We start from the raw sequence: 10418 nt of genomic DNA on the forward strand, positions 1-10418 counted from the left end.
CTCTGCATTTAAATGAGGAGAATTGACAAAGAGGAAAAACCTTCATATGAAGTGAAAGCCCTGGTGACATGACATGACGATGACAAATCTGACAACAGACTGAAAATGCACCAAGGGACAATAAACATGGACCAGCTTGGCCATTCAGTTTGGTACTTTAATATCAAGAAATGAAATGATGATTGGATTACCTAGTCAATATACTGCTACCAAAAGATACAAATGGCTTCGGGCACATGTGGCTAGATAAACTAGATCAGTAGTGATGTCTGACTTTTGAAGAAGTCTGTAAACTTCCTCCTCTTTGCTTCACTCATTTCTACATGTAACTTTAACCTCTGAAACTTCAAAACTGAAAAGAAATAAATTTATGCAACATACACACATGATCTAAGTGAACATAGGAGTGTAAACAAGCTTAATAAGCAAAAATTAAATGAAACCTTGTTCCTGTGAGAGGCAAGACAAAGACCGCAAGACAGTTCCTTTTCAATAATTACAGGCAGAATCACTGAGACACACTCTCTCTCTCTTTTACTGTCACACACAAACACAAACATATACAATGATAAACTAACTCTCTCTTTTACTGTCACACACACACACACACACACACACACACACACAAACATATACAATGATAAACTAACTCACTCTCTCACACACACACACATACACCACACCTCTCTGTTCGTAATGAGTGATCTGCTACTTTAAGACAAGCTTACACTCACACAGAACCAGGAAGTCACTCCTACTTTTACTTACAAAGACATGAAACTGATCTGAGTTTCCTGATTAGTGTGTGTTTAATTGTTTGTTCATATTTCTGTGTGTGTGATCAGTAAAATGGCAGAGGCCAGTTTTTCAGAGTTTCAGGACCAGTTCATGTGTCCAGTCTGTCTGGATCTCCTTAAGGATCCTGTGGCTATTCCCTGTGGACACAGTTACTGTATGGGCTGTATTAAGGGCTGCTGGGATCAGGATGATCAGAAGGGAGTCTACAGCTGCCCCCAGTGCAGGCAGACCTTCAGTCCAAGACCTGCTCTAGGTAAAAACACCATATTGGCTGAAATGGTGGAGAAACTGAAGAAGATGAAACTCTGCGATGCTGCTCCTCCTGCTCACTGTTATGCTGGACCTGGAGATGTGGAGTGTGGTGTTTGTACTGGGACAAAACTCAAAGCCATCAAGTCCTGTCTGGTGTGTCTGGACTCCTACTGTCAAACTCACTTTGAACGTCATGAAAAACTGTTCAAAGGGAAGAGACACAATGTGACTGATGCTACTGGAAAACTACAAGACCAGATTTGCCCTCATCATAACAAACTAAGAGAGTTTTGGTGTCAAACTGACCAACAGTTCATGTGTTATCTGTGTCTGGTGGATGAACACAGGGACCATAAAACAGTATCAGTGGCAGCAGAGAGGACTGAAAGACAGGTATGTACAGGGACTTCTCTTACAGCTAAATGAGAATGTGTGTAAATGTGTACTGACTACTGATAACTGTCACCTGGATTAAAAAAAAAAAACAAGCACTGTTCATACAAAAGCTCTTTAATTTTTGTCATAAAGTTACACCAACTGTGACAATGACTTAGTTTGAATACTGAGTGCGTCCACATCCACTGTCAGTGGAGTCAGTGGCTGTGGGACTGTTTTTTTGTTTTGTTTTGTCTTTTTCAGTTGAAGCAGCTTGTGGTGTCTCCATAGTGAGTTCTTGTGGGAGGGGTTTTCTGTGTCACTATTATTTATCAGCTCATTGGTTTTTACTTGTCAATGAATCCTATGACACCAGTATTAAGTCCAGGGCTTCGGTCAAATCATGAATGAGCAAAGAACCTGAACCAGGTCTTATGAATGAAATTCAATTTTACTCTTAAGTCCAGGGTTGGGGTCAAATTATGAATGAGCAGAGAACCAGTTCTTCTGAAAGAACTTGAATTTTCCTCTTGATCAAAAAAAAAAAAATCTTGAAGGACGAACAGAATTGAGTTGGAATAACAAAAGGATGAAAATCAATGTAATTTCACTTAGTTTAGACTAAGCACAGATCCCAACATTTGAAGACAGCTTGGACATTTTGAAGCTGTGAGTGGGGGTGCTAAGGGCATTATATAATACTTTAATGAGGGACCAGACTCCAAAAATATAAACTTTAAAATTACAGTCCTTTAAAATGTCTGATGAACTGAATCTGAGTTTATTTTCGTGGCTCGTTATGTAATGCAATTTAAATTTCACTGGCAGCATGTGTCACCTCTCTGAATAAGACAAAGAAGCTTTTCAAGAACCATAAGAAGATATTTTGAGAAAATGTTGCTATTACAAATGCCATGAAATATTTATTAATTATTGACGTTGTTGTATTTAACATTTCTGAGGCATCATTGTTTTAAAATGACATTTAAATTAATCATGACTGTCAAACGTTTTTCCATTTATACGCATTTTTAATGTAATAGAACTAACTGGCCACGAGAGGGCAATATAACGCACTGTCATGTAGTAAACCTTCGATGTAAATGTAACTTCGATCTCTGGGGCAGCATTACCCTTTAACGCAGACACTTCCTTTATTTCTTAACTCTTCGTGGCAAAATGGAGAGTAAAATTGAAGAGCTCTGGGAGGAGGGAGAACAAAGTGTTGTGTAGATTTTATATAGATACAAACGGCCAAGTGCATCGGTGAGAAGCAAACAGTTCGCAAATTATCATTACAGCTATTAAGGAATCTTACAGGAGTAACACTACTCTTCGCAGACGATGACAGATAATCACAGAGATATTTAGGCTGTTTTCTAACCTGGACAAACGTTAACTTAAACTGATGAACAAGTATCTTTTCTACTCCCTTCTACTCATTATATTCAAAAAGAAGAGTGAGAATGCAGAGCATTTGTGGGGCTAAATACCTGTTCTTTTGTTTTCAGTAGCACATTCATACATTTCAGTTACATGATGATTGTCTCCACTGATACTGTTGTACTGATTATGGTTCAAGAACCAGTTGCGTGTTAATGGGCCAAGTGTGATGTGTTTTATTTGTGTAACAGAAACAATTGGAAGAAAGTCAGAGGAAAACCCAGCAGAGAGTCCAGGAGGGAGAGAAGGAGGTGCAGGAGCTGAGACAGGCTGTGGAGTCTCTGAGGGTGAGTGTTGAACAGAGGAGAAGACAAGAGCTGGCTGCTGGAGGAGTCATTTGAGGGCTCAGTCAGGGCTCTCCTCCAGTCAATCAGTGAGGAGTCCAGTGTTGGGCTACTGTCCAATCCCACTGAGTCACAGTGTAGGGAACAGACTGGCTGAGTAAGAGCTGAGTCAAGTGTGTGACTGTAATGAACCCCCCTCCTCTGTGTGTGTGTGTGTGTGTGTGTATATGTGTGTGTGTGTGTGTGTGTGTGTGTGTGTGTGTGTGTGTCTCCTAACAGCGCTCTGCACAGGCAGCAGTGGAGGACAGTGAGAGGATCTTTACTGAGCTGATCCGCTCCATTGAGAGAAGGTGCCGTGAGGTGACAGAGCTGATCAGAGATCAGGAGAAGAGTGAATTGAGTCGGGCTGAAGGAGTCCTGGAGCAACTGGAGCAGGAGATTTCTGATCTGAGGAGGAGAGACACTGAGCTGGAGCAGCTTTCACACACAGAGGATCACATCCATTTCCTCCAGGTAACAGTGGAGGCCAAAATGATCACCAATATCACAGTAACTGACTTCTCCTCAGTAAAATGTGTATAAAGTTTCCATCCATCAAAGCTGCACTTATGTAGGTGTGTGTGTGTATGTGTGTGTGTGTTTGTGTTTGTGTGTGTGTGTGTATGTTTAGAGTTTCTCATCTCTCTGTTCCCCTCCTGGATCTGAAGACTTACCCAGCATCACTGTCAGTCCACACCTCTCTTTTGAGGATGTAGGAAAATCTGTCTCTCAGCTGAAAGAGCGACTGGAGGATTTCTGTGAGGAGGAATTTGGAAGAGTTTCCCGTAAACGTAGGGGATTAAGATATTATTATGTATATGTTGTGACGAAAATTTAGTTTCAAATAATTTCTGTCCTATTTCTCTATTTGTTTTTCTATTGCGAACACTTTAATAATGAGTTCAATGAATCCTTTTGTTTTTATAGTGACAAACACTGATATCACTCCTCTCCCTGAACCCAAAACCAGAGATGAGTTCTTACAACGTGAGTAACACACACGCGTGCACACACACACACACACAAGCACACACACACACACACACACACACACACACACACACACACACACACACTAGGGATGTGCATCTCCATCACTGAGGCCGATGCGATACACATCTCGATGCATTGCCAACAATCCAATACATTAGAGATACATATGAACCAACTACTAATGTGATACAATATGATTCACCCCTATTGTGATTCAGTGCGCTTCAACACGATACGATGCAGTTCAAAAGAATATGATTCTATACAATTCAGTATGGTCCAGATAGTTTGATTATAGTTCTTTGGTTCTTCTTAAGGAGACTCCAACTGGTGTGAGACTTGGCTGAGAGACTTGAGGAGAACTGGTCACTGACAGCAGTGGAGATGAGATAGTGTGTGTGTGTGTGTGTGCTTCAGAAACAGATTAGAGAAGAGGAATCGATCGAAATATAGAATTGTTGGTCTCAAATTATTGGTCACATTTCTTCAATGAATCTTACCATCCCTAACACACATACACACACGCACACACAAACACACGGACACAGGCATGCACACATACAATCACTCATAGCTGCATGATTACAACATAGCTAAAATAAATAACTCCTTAGCAATTATTATTATTAGTAGTAGTAGTAGTAGTAGTAGTAGTATTAGTATTATTATTGATGTTGTTGTTATTAGTGGTTCTCTCACATGACATTTTTACTGTTGTTTCTGTTTCTGTCTGTTCTGCTATTGTGTTTCCCTCGTTAATTCACTATTAACATTTATTGTCATAAAATGATCTGCTTATGCAACAGTAGGCCTATATGTATTACAGATATGTCACTAAAGCTTGTTGACCTGAACTGAGAGAGAGAGAAAGAAAAGAGAGAGAGAAAGAGAGAGAGAGAGAAAGAGAGAGAGAGAGAAAGAGAGAGAGAGAGAGAGAGAGAGAAATCATGAGTACCATGAGTACAAGAAAGACGTGAAGAAATGGAGATGATAAAAAAGGACAGAAAGAAGAGGACAAGGAAGGACAAGGAAGTGAATTAAAGTGAATGAATTTCTTTTATAGAAAGTCAATTAACATTTGACACTCACAGTGTGACAGTTGATTAGTGAAGTTGACAGTTATGACTGTTAGACTTCTGACAGTTTTCAAACATTACACAGTCACAATAAGACAACAGCAGATAAGCCCCACCCCTTTGATCCCTCCCCCTGTACTGGGATTCACTCTGATGTGTTCCAGTATTTCACATTCACTTTAGTGATATTTTCACAACCAATGACAATAAAGCCTTCAAATTCATTTAATTAAATTAATTGCCAGGAGTAGATTTACAGAGAAAGAGCAAAAAACAGAGATGGTAAGAAACAGAAAGAGAGAGAGAGAAAAATAGAGAGAGAGAGAGAGAGGGGGGGGGGGACTGTTTGGTGGTTATGATCCTGAGAAGGAATCAAATTTACATTTAAAAATTAATATGAGAAAGATTATCTATGTAACAAAGTTGAGATTGGAAAAAAGTGTCTGGTTTCACAATTTGAATTTAGTATAATGAAACATAGGCTTAACATAAAGTGAATATTACATTTCATTCATGTCTCTGTTAGTGTTTTTCTTACTGATTTCACTGATTGAAGTTTTCATTTTTAAAATGTCTTGATGTTCAGTTGTCATTTTTATTCCTAAACTCCACCAGATTCCTGTAATCTCACACTGGATCCCAACACAGCACATAAACACCTCTGTCTGTCTGAGGGAAACAGAGTGGTGACATGGAGTGACACAGTCCAGTCATATCCTGATCATCCAGAGAGATTTGATGAGTGTTGGTATCAGGTGTTGTGTAGAGAGAGTGTGTCTGAACGCTGTTACTGGGAGACTGAGTGGAGTGGAGATAATTGTGTTTATATGTCAGTCTCATATAAAGACATCAGCAGGAAAGGACGGGGTTATGAGTGTGTGTTTGGATATAATAATCAGTCGTGGAGTTTGTACTGCTCTCCCTCTAAATACTCATTCATACACAATAATGAAGAGACTAAACTCCCCATAGTCCCCAGTTCCTCCAGAATAGGAGTGTATGTGGACCACAGGGCAGGAACTCTGTCCTTCTACAGCGTCTCTGACACAATGACCCTCCTCCACAGAGTCCACACCACATTCACTCAGCCCCTCTATCCTGGGTTTTTGGTTGGAGGCTGTTTTAGATCAAGGTCAACAGTGAGGTTATGCCACCATCCAAAATGAATAAAATAGAATGGTCCAGTTATGATCAAATGACTGTGTTGTATTATCAGATGACAGACATGATTTGGTTATTATGGATGGAGGTTGTAGTAAAGGAGTGCTGTGATTGTAGCTGAGATTACTCTAATGATCATCCTCTGACTGTGGGAAGTTTCTCTCAATGTGTTTGTTGTTTATTTTCTTTCATTTTATGAAGCTCAATGTGTCCCCATTGTTGAGAGTTTTTGTGTGAATCAGAGAAGGAGAATTTTGTACATGACTGTCAAGTTTTTGATCTCCTAGAATTTGAGTTTTGATTCTTGACACTGAAAATGCTTCATTTGTAATATACTTTATTCATATGTCCTTGAGTCCATTAAATCATTGACAATGCCAGTAAGAAAGCCCTGTATTGTTCTCTCTCTCTCTCTCTCTCTCTCTCTCTCTCTTTCTCTCCCTCTCCCTCTATCACACTGACAAACCTCTCAATAAAACTGAAAGTGTTTGTGACACTTCAAGACGATTCTGCTTTACTCTCCCCCACACAGAACCAGGAATCTACTTTTAAAGAAACTGAACTGATCTGAGATTTCTGTTTAGGTTTCTGAACTCTGTCTTCCCTGTGAAAAAAGGAGAGTGAGGTAACAGGATTTAGGTATGGAGCTATAAGGAGAGTGAGGTAACAGGATTTAGGTATGGAGCTATAAGGAGAGTGAGGTAACAGGATTTAGGTATGGAGCTATAAGGAGAGTGAGGTAACAGGATTTAGGTATGGAGCTATAAGGAGAGTGAGGTAGCAGGATTTAGGTATGGAGCTATGGGCTGTTTATCTGTGTGCCAGTGTTTTGCTTCGTTCTTTCGCTGAAACTATTTCCTTGGGAGGAAATGATCCAATCTACACACCCCTACCACCTGCCTCGAGCCCACAAATCTCTCTCTCTCTCTCTCTCTCTCTCTCTCTCTCTCTCTCTCTCCAGGTCTAATGTCTGTCCTCTGTGTCTAATGTCTGATTTAACACTAACCGTTCAGATATACTGTTCAGATAACTGTTCTTACAGCCAGTTTAAAACCATGATTATACACCACCCCACCTCAATTTGGAACTGTTTTAACTGATTTCAGCTTCAATTTATACCTGTCATTTGGCAATATTTTATTGTCTTAGTTTGTTTATTATGCTCACCACGTTTTATTGCTTTAACTTTGTTCTACTGTTTTTTTTAATTGTTTTTTATTGCTGTTTCTTTTATTATTTTATTGTTTTATGTATTATGTTTCATTTGTATTTGTACTCTCAGCAGCACTGAAAATGAGGGCTTCCCTCAATATCTCCCCTGAGAACTAAATAATGAATGAAAAAATGGATGAATGAATATATTGTGTCTTTTCATTCCTCCACTGACTCTGAGAGCTGAGTGTGTTTCTCTCACAGACATGTCAGGAGAAAGGACAGTCGAGCTTTGTGTTTGGGATCTAAGGCTATAAATCCATATTTATTATGATTTATTATTTGTAACAGACTTACCCAGTCCATGCTGATGTGAGGCCTTTAATAATATAAAAGGAATTTTTATAAGTGAGAAAGTCGCTGGACTAGCTATAAATCATCAAAGATGCTGTAAATTCTTAAAACTAAACTTTTACCTTTGTGAGGTAGAAAGTCTTCCATATAACAGTTTACATGAAACTTAGTCCAGAAAAAAAAGAAAGAAACTGGATTATTTCTCAACCATTTACAGTCTTAACACAAACCATTTTTATATTATATTTTGTGGTGGACAGTAATTATGTCACCAAGTTTAATTCACAAAAAATTCCTGCAGTCACACGTTCCTGTATAACAAGTTTCTCTGTGGCCGTATGCTGAACCAGTGGGTTTATTACATTTCCTTTATGTTTCACACATGTAAATGAATTCTGTAGAGTTTGATGAAGAATCACTCATGGTGTCATGTTTTTGGGATGTGTAGTTTTTGTTTTGGTCATGTGGTGTCCTCAGTCCTTGTTTGTGCCTGTTTAGTTCATCATTGATGTATTGTTTTCACCTGTGTCTTGTTCTGCCTGTCTATTTAAGTTTCTTGTTTTCTTCAGTTCCTTGCTCAGTCTTGAGTTGTTACCCTGCGTTCATTTCCAGATCACGCCTTCTTGTAAACTCTGAGTATTTTTGAGTTTTCTTGGATTGCCTCCCATTGCTGAACCTGTTTTTGCCTGTTTAGTTGGGCAAAGATTCTGCCTGCCGCTTTTCCTGGTTTTGACATTGGTTTTCTCTGCTTACTGGTTTTGACTTCTGCCTGGATTTGTTTTCTGATTTTTGCCTGACCCCCTGGATACCTCTGCCCAGATTTGCTTATTAAAAGGAACCATCTTGCTGAATCACCTTTGTCTTGCTCTCTGCATTTGGGTCTACCACTTGGTGGCACAAGGTTAAGGCCCTGGGCTTCCATGCCAGAGCCCCGGGTTCAATTCCCAGGTCAATCGTTACACATGGCTTCATGATCAGAGATGAGTCATTTCCATAAACAGACAGTGAGACCTCTGGAGGTCTGCTCCACTCTTGTGTGTAAGGAACTCATGTATAGAATAAAACACAGTGAAGGTGACAGAGAAATGATGCTGATTACTTTTTCTCTTTCTTTTCTCCAGCACTGCTGTGAATTTGGCTACAGTCATATGTTTATACAGTAAAAGCCCTCTCTGATACACCAACATGTTTAATAATGATCACATTGTCTTATCCTTCAACACTGATCAGACTAGACTGATAGAGTAGAACCTTGAAATCATCATCCACTCTGATAGCATCCAATCAAAACACACCTTACAGTCACATGACACAAATTCTCTTTGTTTTCAGCTCAAACTCACATTACAGATGCCCAAGACATAACACTCTGTAAAACACATATGAATTTCATTTGACGAGGTCATATTAAAATAGGCAAAGAGTCTACAGCCATCACACTTATCACTGATTAACAGTACTCAAATACATCAAATACATAAACCATACCATATTTGAAAAACCATGGACTGACATCAAAAGCGCCTCCACTAATGAGAGTGAGCAGTGTATCGTTTAGCCTGATCTTTCTCCTTCTCTATGGTGAGATGATCTAAGACATGATTTTACTCCTATTAAAGTCTCATTTCTCATTCAGGGCCTGTTTTCACTTATTACAACATGAATTTATGAATCCAGTGGCAGAAAATAATTAGTGATGTACAGATAGCAGATGTTCTATAAGCAGTATCTACAAATAATATTCCAGTTTGTAAATCATGAATTAATATCTTTAGAGGTTTGTCCTAAATCATCGTTATGTTTTGAGGACAAGACAGTCAGGCAGGACTGGGCTGGGGAGAACCAGCGCAGTTCTGGTCCAAAGCCACAAGGGAGCAGAGGAAGACCATGATCGTGGAGGAGATCACATGGGCGGAGCAGGAGCACCACCTCATCACGGCACTGTCCCAGGGCCAGCAAGGCGCATGGACACGGTGGGAGGCCACCACAAGCAGAGGCATCAGCTGGGCAGACGTCTGGCGAACTCCGCAAGCGCGGCTCAGCTTCTCGATAAGGGCGGCGTACGACACCCTTCCACGTCCCCGACACCTCTCCCAGCGGTTTGGGAGTGAGGACGAGTGCCCGCCGGGCAGCAACAGCAACACAGGCCTCCAGCACATCCTGTCAGGGCGCAGGGTTACGCTGGCGGAGGGCCGCTTCAGGTGGAGGCACCACCCGGTGCTGAGGAAGCCGGCAGAGCTGTTGGAGAAGCGCAGGGTGGGGACAAACTACTGCTCAGGTCTCCATCGAGTGCTCATTCCCTTTGTCAAGCCGGGAGAGAACCGACAGAAGCCAGCAGCAGGAAAGACACACGTCTCTGCTGACTCCTGGAAAGTCATGGGAAATGCCAGGTGACCTGGGCAAGCAGCTTGTTTTCCCACCTGAGATCACTCAAACGACTCTCAGACCAGATGTCCTGATGTGGTCCACGGTTGTCAAGAAGGTCCTCATC

General features: G+C 40.6%; 1 protein-coding gene across 1 annotated transcript; it reads left to right on the forward strand.

The window, feature by feature from the left end:
• The first annotated feature begins 819 nt into the window (after positions 1-819).
• LOC115814607 (tripartite motif-containing protein 16-like) lies at positions 820-6426 on the forward strand. The gene is made up of 6 exons (XM_030777506.1): positions 820-1443; positions 3060-3155; positions 3432-3665; positions 3823-3982; positions 4119-4178; positions 5876-6426. Exons 1-6 carry the CDS (start codon positions 850-852, stop codon positions 6424-6426), a joined length of 1695 nt encoding a protein of 564 aa, XP_030633366.1. The 5' UTR covers positions 820-849.
• Positions 6427-10418: the final 3992 nt, after the last annotated feature.

The sequence above is a fragment of the Chanos chanos genome, chromosome 6 (genome assembly GCF_902362185.1).
Source record: "Chanos chanos chromosome 6, fChaCha1.1, whole genome shotgun sequence".
Lineage (NCBI taxonomy): Eukaryota > Metazoa > Chordata > Actinopteri > Gonorynchiformes > Chanidae > Chanos > Chanos chanos.

What these genes read in the sequence shown, in the direction of transcription:
- LOC115814607 (XM_030777506.1), top strand. Translation starts at nt 850, where the DNA reads ATGGCAGAGGCCAGTTTTTCAGAGTTTCAGGACCAGTTCATGTGTCCA. An exon ending in TGGAAGAGTTTCCCGTAAAC is followed by an intron (nt 3,983 to 4,118) that starts GTAGGGGATTAA and finishes TTGTTTTTATAG; the next exon opens with TGACAAACACTGATATCACT. An exon ending in CAGAGATGAGTTCTTACAAC is followed by an intron (nt 4,179 to 5,875) that starts GTGAGTAACACA and finishes AAACTCCACCAG; the next exon opens with ATTCCTGTAATCTCACACTG.